The 18,759-nt window shown below is 41.2% G+C and overlaps 1 protein-coding gene across 1 annotated transcript in view; it reads right to left on the minus strand.

The window, feature by feature from the left end:
• Positions 1–17,578, minus strand: part of LOC123931857 (glutamyl aminopeptidase) — an 88,052-nt gene extending 70,474 nt beyond the window's left edge. Inside the window, exons 1-2 of the mRNA XM_045989486.1 lie at positions 16,677–17,578; positions 4,462–4,603 (exon numbers count right to left, since the gene is read on the minus strand). Coding sequence (XP_045845442.1) covers positions 4,462–4,603; positions 16,677–17,305 — 771 coding nt within the window. The 5' untranslated portion in view covers positions 17,306–17,578. The remainder of the gene's footprint in view (positions 1–4,461; positions 4,604–16,676) is intronic.
• Positions 17,579–18,759: the final 1,181 nt, after the last annotated feature.

An 18,759-nucleotide genomic window follows, 5' to 3' on the forward strand; every position in this document is an offset into this window, starting at 1 on the left:
ACTTTTTAACCCTCTCAAAGCTTTGGTTTGCTTTATTTGGTTCTTGCTTTTTGGAGGAATATTTATCATTAAAAGGGATCAATGTCAGTGATGACATTTCAGATAGCAGATCAGAAAGACGGGAGAAACAACTTAGGCAAGGTGTTTTTCTGGTATTAGGTAGATGACAATTGTATCTAAGGATGAGCCCAACCTTTTTATATGTCAATATATGTGCGTTTATTATAGGTCTAAGGTACAATAACCCTCATCTTTAGGTAATGACACTTCAGTTGGCTGCATTACCCATTCTGTGATTGAGGGTAATAGGAAAAAAAGCCTTATGCCAGCAATTATATAGGCAGAAATTACTGGACCCTATTTTTTGTTAACATTTCATGAGCAGTATTCATTTACTAGAAAATCTATGGGCATGGGTTGTCCTGGACTTGGATTCTGTCCTCCAATAGGTTTTTGCAGTAGCTCTATCTTAAACATTGGGCTTATATTCAACAGAAAAGCAGGAAGATGTTATGAGCGGCCCTCCTAGAGCGAGTTGAGCAGGTGGTAGCAAAGGCTCCCTGGTCATCGGTCGGAGGGCACTCATGGCTAATCCCCTGGGCTTGTTAAGGCCTGTTGTTTGCCTTAAGATTATTCTCCCGTGTTCTGCTGTCATTCCAAAAGCGGACCTTGTGGTCTACCCTGCAGCTGCATTTTCTATAATTATGACTGACACATCCTGTACATGAGACATGTCTCATCTTTGCGCAAAAATGCTGTGGTAATCACTTATGAAACAGATTATAAGAGTATGTGCTTAATAAAGAACTTTGTCACTTGTGTCAATCGGCCTGGTGTCCCTCGCGTGTTCTTCTCATTCCCTTTCCCCCGGGACTCTCCCTCTTTTTCCCCTTTCTTTTCCCCTTGCTGTTTGTCGTGCGGGCACGACAAGTGGCGCCCGAACAGGGACGTCTCGGGAACGAGGTGCTGCTTTCGATTCAGGTAAGGGAACCCGGTTGGCCCGGGACGCCGCGAGTAAAATGGGACTTTCGCAATCAGCGGAGTCCACTTATTTCATGCAAACTTTGCAGACTCTCCTCAGAGAAAGGGGGTCAAAAATCTCCAAAAAGGAACTTGAGGGACTTTTTAAAGTGATACATGATTTTTGTCCCTGGTTCCCTAAGGAAGGGAATATAGACCTTAAACATTGGAGCCGCGTTGGACAGGAGATTAAGAACCAAATTTTTGCTAGGGGTGCTGACGCGGTGCCCCCTCGGACCATGACTACCTGGTCCGTCATTCGTGATTTGTTGGACCCTTCTCATAGTATAGTCTTAGTTTCTCCAAAACCTGGCTCGCCTGCGGGCAGTTTAGCCCCTACTCAGACGGATGAATATTTATCTGAAGAGCCTGATTATATAGAACCGACTCCCCCCTTATATCGGGGGTCCCCTATGTCAATATCTTCTGACTCTTCTCGATCAGGGTCCCATTTAAGGCATCCTACAGATGATTTTCCTCCCCCTCCTCCAAATGTTCTATCAGGAGGGGATGAGTTTGGGGATGATGATGTGTATCTAGATGATGATAATAATAATGACGTTTTAACCTTTCCTCGTCTCCTCAGCCCTTACGTTCCTTTTTGGATAAGGGAGAGGACGACCTTGGTAATATTCCCTTGGAAGGATTAACCCTTTTCCCTCCTAAAAGGACACCTCCCACATCAGATCCCGAACATAATGCCCAATGGAAAAAACAACGTTTCAAATTGCCCCCTCCTAGTAGGCCACCCTTGCCTGCTCCCCGAAAGGTATGTCCAGTTATTCGTTCTGCTCAGGACGAACAAGCTCTGACCTTTTCTGCCATAGGTGTCACTCCCTTGCAACGTGCCTTATACGGTCTCCCCCCCAGTCCATGTTATCTTGGGGCCAAATTAAGGCCATGTCAACAAAGGCAGTATTCCTTTTAAAGGAACAGAATCAACCATGCACCCCTTCTATGCTCTTTCTGGCTTTTATAGCGTTGATTACCGCAAACACAGAAGCTGCCCCTTATTGGGCTTATCTCCCTGATCCCCCTCTTGTTCAACCTGTTACCTGGAATGATCCCACACCTCGAGTGCATACTAATTTCACTTGGGGATTTGGAGGCCTTAATGATTATAATGTCGGAGAGACGGTGGCTCGCCCTTTTGATTGGCAAGCTCGAGCCACCACCCCCCCATTTGCTTCCAGTTCTTTACCGATGATAACCCCACTTACGGATATGTATCCACTGCTAAATATTCTCGAGCTTTATTTAGGGATCCTGGCACTACCGGGTACGTCCCCCACACGCCAAAGGGACCTACGACGCCCTGGAGTATTCTCGAAGTTGTGCCCACGACCCCAGTCATCACTCAGAAATTCGGAATGCGTCCCCTGGGACATCCCCCTTGTGCAACTACCTATGCCTGGAAGAGATCCGACAGTTTGTGGACTGAGTGTGTCCAGGAGGAACCATTACTCCTTGCTCCAACTGACATCAACTTTCCTCTTACAGACTGGTCGAAAAGAAAGGAAGAAGAATTAAACATCCCCCATATTCCTTTGCGTCCGACTGGACCTCGAGAAGTAAATTTTGGTCAGCTCCCTGGGTCTATGCTGTCCACCCCCCAGGGTATGTTTCATCCTGAACTTTAGAAACTCGTCGCTGCCATGGGGCCCATGCGAAACCAAGATCTTGTATCGGGCCAACTAACACTACGTGCTTGTGTCCCGCGTCCATTTCTGCTAGTCGTGGGGGTAAGGGTTGTTGCATCCGTGAGGGTTAATGGTACAATCATTTATGATATCCATTGTCCTAGGTACAGACTAACCAATTGTATTCCTATAGACGCCATGCGCTGGCCTCGATCTCCCGTACATGTGTTCCTGGTAATGCAGCCACCTTTTGTTCTCCTTCCTGTTGAAGTAGAGGGTCCCTGGTACACTAACTATGGCTATCAATTTGCAGTTGAGTTGGAAAATCACTTACGCAGGTCTAAAAGATTTATTGGGCTTGCTATAGCTGGCGTCACTGCTCTGATATCTTTAATTGCTTCAGCCGCAATTTCCACTGTGGCTCTTAGTAATACCATTCATACTGCTACTCATGTCAATCAACTGTCAAAAAATGTTTCGGCCGCTCTACATATACAACAAAATATAGACCAAAAAATCCTAGCCCGCTTAGATGGTCTAGAGGAAGCAGTGGAGTTCTTAGGTTTGCAACTATCAATATTAAAAACACAAATGTCTTTAATATGTCATGGTGCATTTCAACATATTTATGTCACACCGTTACCAGCGATGAATTATTCTTGGCCCAAAATCCAAAATCATCTTAAAGGCATATGGCATGATGCAAATGTTAGCCTTGACCTTCTCGAACTCCAAAAGAGTATATCTGCCATTGGGCATGCCCACCTTGACATTGCTAACCCCTCTGACCTTGCTCGTTCTATATTGCATACTATACAGGGTTTTAACTCAGGTAACATGCTGCAACATACCTTTTGGTATCTTCTGGGACTAATAATCTTACTAGGAATTTTATTTGCTATATGGTGTTGTTTCTACAATGTATGGAAACATTTCTTGCAACGTGTTAATGCCCACCTACATTTTTGGCAATTAAAACAAAAAGGGGGAGATGTTATGAGTGGCCCTCCTAGAGCGAGTTGAGCAGGTGGTAGCAAAGGCTCCCTGGTCCTCGGTCGGAGGGCACTCATGGCTAATCCCCTGGGCTCGTTAAGGCCCTGTTGTTTGCCTTAAGATTATTCTCCCGTGTTCTGCTGTCATTCCAAAAGCGGACCTTGTGGTCTACCCTGCAGCTGCATTTTCTATAATTATGACTGACACATCCTGTACATGAGACATGTCTCATCTTTGCGCAAAAATGCTGTGGTAATCACTTATGAAACAGAAATATGCTATGGTAATCACTTATGAAACAGATTATAAGAGTATGTGCTTAATAAAGAACTTTGTCACTTGTGTCAATCGGCCTGGTGTCCCTCGTGTGTTCTTCACATTCCCTTTCCCCCGGGACTCTCCCTCTTTTTCCCCTTTCTTTTCCCCTTGCTGTTTGTCGTGCGGGCACGACAGGAAGAATGACAGGGTCCAGGAACATCTTAAAGCCTCTCATTCACTGAGTTGGTTATTAGTCTGTCAGAACTAGGGGATTCATTCAGTTAAGCACAGCCCATCTGAGGAGTGTCTACTGTATTTATTCTTGTTTGGAGCCCAACCATGGCTTTTTGACCTATGATATGCGAGGTTAAAGATTTTTTGAAATCAAAGAAGAGAGATTGCCAAAGTGCGTTTTCAGGCCTCTAAATGAACTATGAGAGCACATTTAATTTTAGAATTCAGTGGGTTCTCTCATAGCAAAAGAAGATAACTTACCTGATACTATAAATAGATGATCTGCATAAACAAAAAATATATATAAAGGGCTTACCTCCACTGGCATATTTGAAACTGCCTGATATTCTTTGGGGTGGATGATGGATATTGTGTAAGTTGCCTTTTTGTTGGGCTCATCAAAACAAGGGAAGGATTTTCTGGCATCTGTTGGTTCGTGATCAGTGGCCGCTATGCTCCTTAGAAACAAACACACAAACAAAATACATGTCACCTCTGACAGCCCCTGTGTTTCTATTCCTATACAAAAAGTCAACTGTATGATTACAACTGCGTATAATTATAACCACTATGTGATTATACTGCATTTCTTAAGATGAACTTCCATCCAGAAAACAATCAAATAGTTGTCACGGTCTTTTTGGAATTTTCAGGTTAAGGAAGAAATGAATGTCTGGAAACTGCTTGCAATCTTTTGTATGAATCATTTACTATTTTGGGGCCATAATTAAAAATCTGTGAAACGTAGATAAGTAAAAATAAGTCCAATTAGGAGCTCTGACTCTTTCCACCCGAAAGCCATTGAGCAACAAGTAGATAAACGCAAAGTTAAACTCAAGGACTTGTTTCTAATTGTCCTTGTGAGAGGGAACAGCTGTGTCCTGTCATAGAGCAGAGGAGTATCTTCCAGAATCCCCAGCTCCTGTCCCTCATGACACATTCTTTCTTATTTATGTTGCACCAGGGACAAATTCCAATTTCATTTCCACGCAAATGAAAAGCTCTGAGTAAGCTCCCAAGTGAAACAACCTTTGGCCAGGCTAAAAACCTGCTTTTGAAAAGAGACAGCTTTTTTTTTTTTTTTAATGGCTCTAACTAGACAAATGCCCATGTAAATTAAAATGTTGATGTTTAATGTTTCCAACATTTCAAAGTGGAAATATTCTTTTCTGAGTAACTGCTCAGAAAAATAAAAGAACATATATTCTTACAAGTGGTTATATCACAGTAAGCTATTGTCTATCTGCTCATTAGAAGAGTAAGCAAAGTAAAAATTAGGGAAGAAAGAAGGTGTTTGCAACAGCAAACAAAGAAAGCAATGTTGCCATGTTCATTAACAATTTGAGTGAGGAAAATATTTTGTCCTTCAGGTATACGAAAAAGAATACCAAGCTGAATCATTATATCTTTCCTTCATCCAATTCTTACTGAACCCTTTCCTCCCATACCCCCATGCCCCTCCCCCGCCCTAGCACCACACACACAAACACATTTGCCAGGCATTATCCTAGGGGCTGAAGGAATAACAAAGACTAAATGAACACATCAGGAGAGTGATAAGAGATATATGGAAAATAAAACAGGGGAAGCGACAGAGAAGAACCTAGGAAAAATTGTGAGCACCATTAGGTAAAAGATTCAGGCACAATCTCTAGAAGTAGGTAATGTTTTGCTGAGATTTGAATGATGAGAAAAAACCATACAGGGCAAGCATAAGAAAAATGTATTCTAGCAGAGAACAGCAAAGGCCCAGTTGCTGAAGTGGAAAAGAACTTAATATGGATGAAGACCTGAAAGGTGTCCAGCGTGGCTGAAGTCCAGTGAACCAAAGGGACTGGGGCCACAGAAGAGTTTAGCTGGTCAGCAGGGGCCATGGTAAGAGTCTGTATTTCATTTTGGTTCAAGAATGTATTATATACATTAATTTATATGGGAAATAATATGCCATAGGTCAACATCCATCTGTAAGAACTTAAAATATTTTTGAATTTCTTTAAAAAACAAAACTCCCTAGATATAAAAATTACTTGTTAAAAGCTCAGGCAAGAAACCTAATCTGTAAAAATCAAAACCAGAAAAGTGGCTGACTTTTGGGAGACAATTGACTGAGGGAGGGAACTTGCTGGGATGATTGAAAAAACATCTATATCTTATAAGGGTTGTGGGTAACTAAGACGTATACATTTGTCAAAATTCATTGAATTGTGCCCATTAGATTTGTGTGTTTAACATATATAAATTCTACCAAAAAATCATTGTAAATGAACATTAAGTTGTAGCAAGTAAGTGGTATTTTGCAGTGGTATAGTTAGCAATTCAGAAACAACCTTTTCTGTATTCTAAGCTTGAGCAAATGAAAAAAAAAGAAGATAATGGAAGGCAGGCTTCTTACTGTTAGAGAAAAGAGTTACAACCCTGTAAAGGGGAAAGACTAGAATGTACCCTTGATATTGAATTATAATAGTGGGTTTGGTGTAAATGCAATGATTTTTTGTGTAGATATACGTAGATGGCTATAAAATTCCAAACTGAGACATATATTTCCTAGTTCTGTCTGCGGAGCAGAACTAGCAGCTCTGACAAGCTTGTAGCAAATGAGCACATTGAATTCCCAGATGATGATTTCTAAATACCACTCTCCACTAAAAGGAACCAGACTCCTTAGAGGAATGGCCCATTCCAGTGATGAGTCAGGAAAAGTCTAAAGATGATCCTGGAACATCTTGCTTTGCCCCAAAGGAAGGAAGTTATCAAGGAATCATAGGAACAAGTCAAAGGACACTGAAGCCCGCTCGAGTGGACTAGGTTAAATCTGGGGAAATTAGAATGTCAAAATAAATAATAAAATTATAAGCCACTAACTAAAATAAGAATCCATGAATCCTTGTTCTGATATGTATATTGGGGGGTGGGAGGAGGAAAGGAAAGCTGTTTGTTTTTTTGTTGTTGTTGTTGTTGTTTACAGTAGATTGCCTATTAGTGATTTTAGGAGAATGGTGACTTTAGAAAAATCATCAGTGGATACCAAAACAAGCGGGTGACAGTTTGATGAAGAAAGGGGTACCTGAGTGGTTTCAAAGAATGTCTCTAAAAATTAATTACAATGAGAAGAGCTGTAACTTTGCAGTGGAGAAAATGTCAGGCACCACCTGAAGTAAATGATCAATGACAGCATCACTAACACAGAACAAACCTCCTGATAGGATTTCCTGAGAGAGACCCGGCACCACTTCTGTGACATTTCTGATAAAAACTGCTTAACTTGCATTTTTAAATCATGAGGAAAGTCAGATAAACTAAAATTGAGGAGCATTCTCAAAATAACTGGCCTGTACTCTTCAAAAATATCAGGGTTGTGAAAGGCAAAGATAGGCTAAGGGACTGTTCCAGTTTGCAGGAATCTAAAAAAGGCATAACCTGAAGTGCAATGCTTGAATCCAGGCTGGATCCTGGACTGAGAAAAAACAGCTCTGAAGGGCATTTTCGGGTTAATTGATGATATTTGATTATAACTGTGGATTAGATAATTATATGATTATCAATGTTAAATTTTCTGATTTTGATAACTGCACTGGGCTTACGTTGGAGAATGTCCCTGTACTTCAGAAATACATAGTGAATGTTAAGATGTAAAGGGAAATAATGTGTCCAATACTCTAAAGGGAGAAAGAGACAAGAGACAGAGGCATGGGGTGGGAGGGGAAGTAGAACAAAATGTTAATAATTGGTGAATCTGAGTAAAATGTTTCTAGGAGTTCTTTGTACTATTCTTGTAATTTTTCTGTAAGTTTGAAATTCTTTCAAGATAGCTGATCCAGAAGAGCCTCAAGAATTTATTCTTCCATAGAGTCGTTACTGATTAGTTTTTGTGATGATAACATCTTAGTCAGTTAAGTCTCTAACACCGTGCAGACTGTAGAGAATCTCAAACACATAGGATATAAAGAAACCTGCACACTTTCCCAGGGTACTAAGATTTTACAACAAGCTCCAGCAAGCTCCAGCCTGATGTTTAGTCAGCTACCTTTTCTTCTGAATTCTTCTGGCTTCTGGTTTCTTCCAGAGGCAAAAGAAAAGGAAAAATCACTCTCTGCAAGACTGTTTCAGTTTAGTCACACTTCAGAAATAAGCCAGCTAACTAATTTGGGAATATGATTGTGTGTGTGTGTGTGTGTGTGTGTGTGTGTGTGTGTGCGCGCGCGCATGCGCATGCACACAAGCACACAAGTCAGAGAGGTTGAGAGAGAGGGTGGAGGGTCAGGGTGAGGAGGGAGTGGGAGTCCACTTTCCAAAGCAAGAGCCACTGGTAGGTTTCCAAATGCTCTGTTTCAGTCTCTGCTCTGTGCTCAAGTTCATATCCCCAAGTACCCAACAGAGAGAACTCTCAGTGGTTCCTCACCTTAGCTCTTTAAAAGAGGTTGTGCTTGATTGTACACAAAAATTGCCTCCCTAAATTAGAGTATCTTGGAAACTGTCTTTGGAAATGGAACAGAATGGTGTTGGTGTTGTGTCTGTATCATGTGTTTGGTCCATCTTGGTGGTCCTGTCAGTGAACGTTAATCACACCAAGTCCTGCTCAATTACAGTGATTGATGTAGGTGAAGTTTCATTCAACAACCCGAAGGGTTATCACATATGTACTGTTGTGGTGTTGTTATTTTTTTAAGAGTGCAGAGCCAATATGATTTGAGGAGGAAAGAGGGAGGAAACCTTCTTCTTTTTTTCATTTTTAAAGATTTTATTCATTTATCTGAGAGAGATACTACACCGGGAGGAGGAGGTTGGCGAAGAGGCAGAGAGAGAAGCAGACTCCCCACTGAGCAGGAAGCCCAATGTGGGGTTCCATCCTGGGATCCCTCCAGAGATCATGACCTGAGCTGAAATCAAGAGTCAGATGCTTCACCGAATGAGCCACCCAGATGCCCCGGGGAAAACCCTCTTCTTAGAGTAAAAATCCCCAGATTCCAAACCTACTTCAGCTCTTTTAAAATGTGGATCTTGTGGGGGCGCCTGGGTGGCTCAGTGGGTTAAGGCCTCTGCCTTTGGCTCAGGTCATGGTCTTAGGGTCCTGGGATCGAGCCCCGCATCGGGCTCTGTGCTCAGCGGGGATCCTGCTTCCTCCTCTCTCCCTGCCTGCCTCTCTGCCTGCTTGTGATCTCTGTCTGTCAGATAAATAAATAAAATCTTTAAAAAAATAAAATGTGATCTTGTGCCAGTCACAAAACATACTGATTCTTAGTGTCCTGATCTATCAAACCTGGTTACCAAAGTACATCTGGCCTCTTCCCCAGGGTTATGTGGGGGTGAGAAGGGGTAGACCGCACATAGTAATATATTTGAAATTCCCTTCACATTTACATGCTAGGATTAGGATACATCTCATCAATTTTCTTTGACTTCAGAAGGCTAACTATGCTTTCTGTGAATGCATGTTCCACAATGAAGAGACTCCCAAATTCATCCATTAAACAGGAGTAGCCGTACTGTAACAAAAGCACTCAGTGTGTAAATACCATCGGCAATATAACGATATCTTTCCATGGTAACTTGTGATTTTTTTTCTCACAAACTCCTGTATAACTCAAAAGCCCCTATTTCTATATCCTAAATTCCACCCAAAGTTACTGAAGTTTTCCAAACATTTAAAAATTTTAAAACAAAGTATCTGAGATGCAAAACAACTTTAGAACATAACTTCTTTGGGGAGGTTTTATTTGGCGATTAAAAACGTCTTCTTTTTAGAATTGGATGCGTTGTGCTGCAAATTAATGGGAAAAGCCTGGCTGAGAGTACAGCATGTTCAGGAGTGACTCCTGAGCATGTCCTGAATAATTATAATCCCAGGCAAATGTGCTGAGCTCAACCATTTTTCCATAGGGGCCTCCCTATGTCATGTTAATAAGTCACTTACTAAACCCAGTACATTAAAAATACAATTCTATGTAGCTTATTAATTTACAAAAGGAAAGAAATCCCTCTGACTTCTCTGAGCACATCAATTCAAGGTGACTTTAGAGAAAGCTGGAGAAAGAGGGGGTGAGGATGCAAGTCACAGACCAAGTTCACTCTGAGTCAACTTTAAAAAGAATTACTTGATTACCTCATAAATCATCTGGTGCACTGTTTCCAATGAAGACTCTCGGGCTATGTTCAGCAATTTAGTAACTTAAGCCAGCAAAAGAAAGGGCAAGGTCTGGGTGAAAACCTTAAACAAAGGCCATCTGATGGAGGGGAGGCACCCACAATTGCTAAGAGTCTGTGCAGACTAAGTAAAGGGTTCCAGAATTAAGCAGGGGAGCTGACTGGGGCAAGAAAACCCACCTAGATTATTCAGAGTCCAATGTATTTTTTTAAGGATATATTTATTTGACAGAGACAGAGAGAGAAAGAAAGCACGTGTGTGTGAACAAGGGGGAGGGGGAGGGAAAGGGAGAAGCAGACTCCCCACTAAGCAGGGAGCCCAGTGTCGGGCTCCATTCCCAGGAGACTGAGATAATGACCTGAGCTGAAACCAAGAGTCGGATGCTTAACTGACTGAGCCACCCAGGCGCCCCCAGACTCTAGCATATTTCTGTGGTGGTTTGAATGAACCATTTAATTATTTAAATTTATTATCCAGTTGCTTTTTTTCTATATAAAAGGCATTCAAGGTCAAGTTAAATTTCCTTTTTTTTCCTTGCTTCCAAAATAAAAGAAATTACCAAGCTTCCAGCAACAAGTTGTAACAAGAACAACAACAACAACAAAAATCTGTTCTTAAACTGATAACATATCAGTCTGAGAATATAATGAATAAACTGACATACAACTCAAATGTCAAGCTCAAATCCACCAGTGAGTATACAGATCCCTACATGTGAACATTAACTAAGACCATCTCACTGGTTTCCCTCCTGCCATGCTTCCCCTTGACTCCCGATCTTTCTCATAAGCCCTAACCTTGTGCTTCAGATTTATTTATCCAAACGCCTACTGGACATGTCTTCCTGGATGCCTGACAGGCATCTGACAACAAACTCATGACCTTCCCTCCTAACCTTGGTTCTTCTCCTCTATTTCCAGGATCAGGTAACTGTGTGAGCTATCAGATCTGGTATCTAGGCCATTCTATGCCCATAACTAACACACCCTTTTCCGCAGTCAGTTAATCTGCAAATCCTGACCATGTTACCTCTTATTTTCTCCATTGTGTCCTCTTCTGACTGCTCTGAAATCACCATCCTACCTGATCCCATCTTCTCTCTCCGGGATCATTGCAATATCTCCCATATACCTACACATGAATTTAGCTCTTTCCTTCACCATCCACCTAAATAGGCACCAGTTAATTTTTCCTACAAGCCTGCCATTAGCTATGCTTTCTTTCTTTTCCCTGACAGGTTTTCCGGAGTTATATTTAGCTAGCCTCTTCATATAAACCTCTTCTACAAACTAATTTCTTATCCTCACTCTATTTTTTGGATTTAGTGCCTTTCCTTTTTACCTGCTTTTATGTTCTTACTTGCCTTTGCCTTTTCCCACCCCCCTATTGTATCAGAATTTGGCTTCAATCCTAGCAATGCTGTAAACTCCCAGAAAACCCAAACTAGAAAACATCTGTCCTTCTTGTAAATTCCTGTAATTCCTCTTAATTCCAATGATTCTCAGTCCTTAAAATATGAAGACTGCTTCCCCAAGTAAAAAAAAAAAAAAAAAAAAAGGATCTCTTCCACTTAAGGAGATGGGGAGAAAAGAAACCAAGGAAAAAATGTCCATCCTAACTGAGTGGGAAGATAGAGAGGTTATTGGTGGAAATTGGGCTCCTCAATGGGAAATGGGCTGGGACTCTGTATCATATCCCAGCATGTACCAGAGGACATTAGTCATGTGAGAGCCTGTATGGGAAAATGTTTCTCTACATCCATTCAGCAATATTTAAGTATTCACTGTGCTAGCTGGTGAGTAAGAGAGGGACAGCCCAACTCCCGGCTATGGAAGATTCCACAGTCTTGTACAGTTGGGAAACTGCATACTCCAGAGATTCATGGTAGCCTCTAGAGGTTCAGAATGGATATTATATAAAAGTCTCTCAGAAGTCCCATCATTAAAAAAAAAAAGAAAGGAAGAAAGAAACGTATCATTTTTGTATTTAGTATTATTGCCCAAATGAATTTGGCCACAGAATCCCTCCCCTGCTTTTCCCCCCACCCCAGCAATAGCTATTAATATCCTGTGCAACTGGAACTGTGTGGAATAACGAGTTGGAAAATGCTGTGTAAGGGTAGTCCAAACACTGAGAAGGAAATGCTGGCCCTTGGAGAGAAGAAAATAGTATGCACTTTGGAGATGTGAGGAGAGGGGAACTCTGCTTGGGAAGAAAGCAACTGGAAATGCTACAAAACACAGTGAGAATGTGGAGTGTATTGGTGGTGGGGGCAGAAAAATACTCCAAACCTTCCAATCCTTTTAAAAGTGGCTTCTTCCAATCATAAGGAACAGACCAGAGTAGGGAAAGCAACTTCTAAGCTTCTCAGACTTTCTAGTCCTAAGCCTCAGTACAACTCTGTCCCCAGGAAGACGATATGGCTGTCATTGCCAGGGAGCTCTAACCTGGCCCTACCTTCTTCTCCAACTCCCCTCTTGCCTCTAAATTTTGAGGACAAGAAGCTCAGACAGTTGACTCCTCTCTGTGAAGTTCAAGGTCAAGCCCTGGTTGTATTTGCAGAAATCAAATAATTTTGGTTACTACTGAGCATACTCAGGTTTAGTTTGCGTTGTGGTTGCAACGGTAACATCCCGATGATAACAGGCAACTGTGAATATTCAGACCTGGAGTTGAATTTTACAATAAGACAGAAGTGTCAGGAAATATACTTTGACTGCACGCTTAAAATTGTATTGCTATGATGGCATTTTAAATTGTATCAGCATCAAATATTATGTAGGTCACTATATAATAGGAAAGAAAACTGCTGCTCTCAGTGAATTCACTCCTGCATCCTTACGTGGGCGCTGGGGATGAGAACCCCGACAGCCCTGCGCTGTCAAAAATGTTACTTGCAGGCTTGCCAAAAAAAAAAAAAAAAAAAAAAGAACAATGGATTCTCCTTATATGTTTGAAATATTTCATAACAAGAAAAAAAAAACAAAAAGTGTTCCATTTAGCCTAAATGAGTTACCGAATATGTGTAGAACTGTTTCAAAACCATGTATACAGGGCAGCACTAGCCGCGTGCTGGGTAACCTGAGAGGCTCAACTGCTACCAAGGACAGCTGCTGAGCTCAGGGTTACCAGGCCTCCAGGAGAACCCACCTGAGCCTGCCTCCCTCACCAGTCTTGCTGTAACTCGGTACTTGCTGGCCAGCCATTAGGACGGCCGCATTTCAGGAGATCGCCCTCAAGTATATGTATTTTATGGTAAAATTTATTGGTACAGTAAAATAATTCAAAGTCAAATGAATACTATATATTTTAGTATATAATGCTTTCTTAAACGTGTAAAGTCCATAAGAGAAATTTACCAATGAAATCTTCCATATTTTTTGGCCTTCCTGTAGTGTATAGAATTTTTATACTTTGGTGGCTTTACTCAGATGAAGTGTCTACTGTCTCAACCCAAGGAACAATTTTAAAGACTTTGCAATAATCACTTGGAAGTTTTGACTTGTCTTCAGTTCAACTAATGAATTTTTAGAATCTCTTGAAGGCGGATATTTTTCCTTACATTATGCCTTTCCCTCCCAAATTGGGAACGCTTTAAAAACTCATTAAATCCTAAGTGAAGCCCAGAGAAATAGGCACTTTTATTCATTATTTGTGGAAATGTAATTTGGGATATATTTTTGAAAGTCAGTTTGGAGACACACATAGGTGCATGCACATATTATACATATGTATATACCTGTATACATAAACACAATTGCATGCATCCACATGTATGCAGTTTGGGCCAATGCCCTAGAAATTTTCCTATAGAATTATTAGAAAATGTTATACATATTTTTATAAGAATGTTGTTATATTTTCATAGGTGTTTATAAAAAAAGTGGGAGACACTTTAATGTCCAAATTTAATGGAAAAGTGGAATAAAGTATATTATATTCATATGATAGACTATCACGTATCCATTAGATCATCTACCCAACCATGTTAGAGTGTTGATATATTGTAAAAACATGTTACACAATACAGTCCAAGACAATGCCATCTTCATCTGTATTCAGAAAAAATACAGGAAGAATATCTACTTAAATATTAATAATGATTATACTTAAGGGATACAATTTTCTCTGTTTTCTAAGTTTTCTGGAGTGAATGTGTGTTATTTATGAAGTGAACAAAATAAATGTTACAAGTTTCTTGATATATTTGTACTCTTTGACCCATCAATTCTTTTTCATTGAATATAACCTAACATATTGAAATAAACAGATGTATACTTAAAGGTTTATTCCAACTAAGTTCTTTTCTGATGCTTTTATTCTAATAAATCCTGAAAGCAATTTAAATATTCAGTATTAGGAAACAGGTCTTTAAAAAATAACAGTGCATTTACACACAGCCTTTTAAAATCATATTCTTGAAAATATGGAAGAATGAGAGGAAATCCTTATATGAAGTCAAAAAGGTATATAGACAAATACATAGACATTATATAATTACAATTTGATTGCCTAAAAAAGTACTTATTAACATGTAACCGAAGTTACCATTGGATGTGAAGTTTCTCTTTATAGTTTCTTTTGATTTTCCTTCTTTATAACTTTCCATGCTTTTATTATTGTTAATTTTTATAAACACAAAAAGTATGTCAACAATAAAGAAGCTTGTTTTATTGCTAGTGATATTAAGATAGAGATACAGTATATGAGCCTGTTCCCTTCAAATATTTTTTCAAACTATCATTTCTATTCAGTTTGTTAGTGTATCCTACAGTAATATAGGAGTACTTAAACATTTCATTTTAGTCCCTGGGTCTCTCTGGCAAACAATGGGAAGAATTCTGACCAAAAGCTTTACTTTGCTCTGTAAGATGCTTAAAACAACATAGGGAAGGGATATTCAGTGAGCTGGCCCCAGACTCATATTGCTGAACTGTGATACTAAGGTTTCTTCTCTTCTCTCTCTCTCTCTCTCTCTCTCTCTTTTTTTTTTTTACAGCTTTTATTTATTTGACAGAGAGACAGTGAGAGAGGGAACACAGGCAGGAAGAATGGGAGAAGGAGACACAGGCTTCCCGCTGAACAGGGAGCCTGATGCAGGGCTGGATTCTAGGACTCTGGGATCATGACCTGAGCCAAAGGCAGACACTTCATGACTGAGCCACCCAGGCGCCCCGACACTAAGGTTCTTAATGATTTGTCAAGAATCCACATAAGCAAAGGTCAAAGCAGTTTCAAGTTCACTGATACCTCAGTATAGCCTTCCTTCCTGATGCAAGACCCACACCCACAGAGTGAAGTTTTTTTTTTTTTTTAATTCATTGAGAGAATTTATGCCTTAACATAGTTCTACTAATAGCAACTGATAGATTGTCAAGGCAAGTAACCATCTTTGCTAGACACAGAAATATGTTTCTGTGTCTAGCAAAGACATATGCAAAAAGACATATATTAATTACTTGATATATCTTTATATCCTCAATTACTTGATATATCGTTTATGTTGCAAACGGCTTAGCATTACCGTCACGTATTGTGTGATTGACAATAAGCCCAAAGTTATACATACGCTGCCACTAACATGTGAACTCAATGAGTGTTTATTAAAAGCTTATGTGTGGATCATTGTTCTGGCCGTACAAGATAAAGACAGACTTCTGCCTTCCTTCCTAGATAAAGACACAAAGACAATTCTGTGGATTTTACATACCCTTTCCATACCCTTTCAACATCCCTTCTCCACTAAAAGACTCAAAATTATAATGGACATTTACTGACTTTCTCTTAAATTAAGTGTAATTTTTAAAAAATGTTTTATTGATTCAGACAGGGATCACAAGTAGGCAGAGAAAAAGAGAGAGAGAGAAGCAGGCTCCCTGCTGAGCAGAGAGCCAGATGTGGGGCTTGATCCCAGGACCCTGAGATCATGACCTGAGCTGAAGGCAGAGGCTTTAACCGACTGAGCCACCCAGGTGCCCTAGTGTAATATATTTTTTAAAGTTCACTTTTAAATCATTGTCATAAAACGGAAGACCATGGCAGCAAAATTTACCAAACACATGTATTTTAAAAACCGGAGGTACTTTCTGTAAGTAGTTTCAGCGTTCTGAAAGGATGTAGTACATTATGATTTTTCCTGATGAAATTAAAGAGTTACACTGATTCTTTGGACTCCATGAAGCTCACTCTGTACATTGAGGTTTTCTGATAGGCTTTGAAAATACCACAGGGCAAAGAGTTTTTGTCCCCCAGGCAGACAGGCAGAATTGAAACCAGGTTTAGGTAACAGACCACAAAACAATTAAAAGGTGGAAAGTGAAAAGGAAAGGGAAAGAAATGGAAAGCAAATATGTGAGCTGAAGGTAAATAAAACAAAAATGAATATTTACTTGATTTGTCCGTCCTCCTCATACGTCGTTCTGTAAAATCCCACCAGTGAGCCATTCAGCCAGCCAGCGAACTTCAAGGTCAGAAGGTAGGCGCTCTCGCCACTGCCGGGCGCAAGCTCTTCTTCTGCCTCCATCACCACATACTCCTGCTTTTTGTACTCGAAGCACTGCCTGATTGGCACCTGCTCCCCGGAGGACCTCTTCAGCTCGGGGAGCTGGGTGATCCTGGTCTCCCGCAGGTGCAGCCACAGGTACCGGGTGGGCGTGCTCACGTTGATGGAGATGGTCACGCTGCCTGTGTACGTGTCCTCCTCCAGCAGGGGCTTCACCTCCAAGTCGTAGTGCTCTGGGTTGATGTAGTCCGGCAGCCTGAAGTTTTTCCAGCCTCCACTTTCATCTTCTCTGGCAGGGCAGACCCCTTGGTCCTCAGGTGGGCTCTCCGGGGAAGGAGCTTCAGAGGGGACCGGAGCTGGGCCCTGCCCGGCGTCCCCCGTGGAGCTGCTGCACCTGGTCAAGCCCACGGAAAGTCCTACTATTAATCCCACCGCCACCACCACCACACAGATTATGGCCACATGTTTCGTTTTAATGCAGTACCTCTTAGCGTCCTCTCCCTCCGCAAAGTTCATTTTTGTTTCCAAAGTCAAATATTACGCATAAAAGGATGTTAAATTTACCTAACTAATTAAGGTCAGCTGACTTCCTTTTCAAATTGGGAGGAATTCCCTGGCTTGGCAGCCTGTTTTCGTTTTTTCCCACACCCCTCTCTGGCTCCCTGCCTCTTTCCTCTCCGTTCACGTTCCCCACCAGCCACTCAAGGAGGGACGCGGAAACAAGGGTGGGGGTGGGGGGGATAAGCGCTCCAGAGGGGAGGCTGAGCTGGAGGAAGAGGACTGACGAATACTGTCGCAACTCCTTATAAACAACGCATCCCCACCCGGCCCCTCCTGCTCAGGAGTGAGTTAAACATAAAATAGGGCTCAGCTTATCAGGGAGCGGGAGGGTGAGACTTTGCCAAAGCCCTGTCAGCAGCTTTCAGGGAGAGAGCGTTCTGGGGAAGAAGTGTGCTTGCGATAGAAAAACTCAACCTTTGCCACTGGGTCTGTGGCTCCTTCCTGTTGTGCTCACAGTCTCTCTTAATTAACCACAGGGCTTCTTAGATTTCAGCCTTTCATCAGGTAGCTAGCCAAGGAAGCCAAGTGTTTTCTTTTCGGTTTTTCTCCCCTCCCGTTACATAAACATTCAGACTCTGCCTTTACCAAAGTCATACCCTGGACTTGGACATGCAAAGGGATACATAAAAATTCAAGGACCACTGAGGTAGTCCGTGAATATTTGTTGAATTGCTGGATTAGCAAAGCAATGCCAAGTGACTCTGAATCCGTTCAGTCCGGATGGAAGAGGGAGGGAACGTGAAATTAGCTAAAGTGGTCCTGGAGCTGAAGAGCATAAAAAGAAAAAAGAAAAAAAAGAGGCAGAAAGGGAAAGGATCGAAAGGACAGAACACAAGGAAGATAAACTCGTTAGGTTAAATAACTACACTGAGGTAGATAAACTCATCTCTGCAGTTGGCCTCCAAGTGAGATTGGCTTCCTTAGACTTTGATGTGTAGATCATGTTTGCAGCAGATACCAGATGTGGAAAGCTGGCCTGTTGGGAGATCTATTATCTGTGTAAATCGGGTTGCCTCTGAATGACAAGGCAAGACAGAAATCACAGCAGGGACTTGAACGTTCATGAGTAGCTAAGGTGTAAACCCCAGGCCATCTCTAACAGTAATGATTCAATAATAATTATCAAAAATTTGAGAGCTTACTATGCACCAGGCATTGTGCTAAGTACATTATAGAAGTTTTTAGTTGAGTCTTCCCATCCACTCTATAAGGTTCGTACTATTTTGATGCCCATCTTAGACATGGGAAGACTGACATTTACAGAGGTTAAGGCACTTGAACAAGGTCACACAATCAGCAAATAGCAGAATCGGAGTTTGTGCCCAGGTCATCTGAGTCCAAAGTCAGTATATCTACTGACAATGCCTCCATTCTCTGCAGAGGAGAAATATTGAAGGGTTAAGTAGTTA

The sequence above is a fragment of the Meles meles genome, chromosome 2 (assembly GCF_922984935.1).
Source record: "Meles meles chromosome 2, mMelMel3.1 paternal haplotype, whole genome shotgun sequence".
Lineage (NCBI taxonomy): Eukaryota > Metazoa > Chordata > Mammalia > Carnivora > Mustelidae > Meles > Meles meles.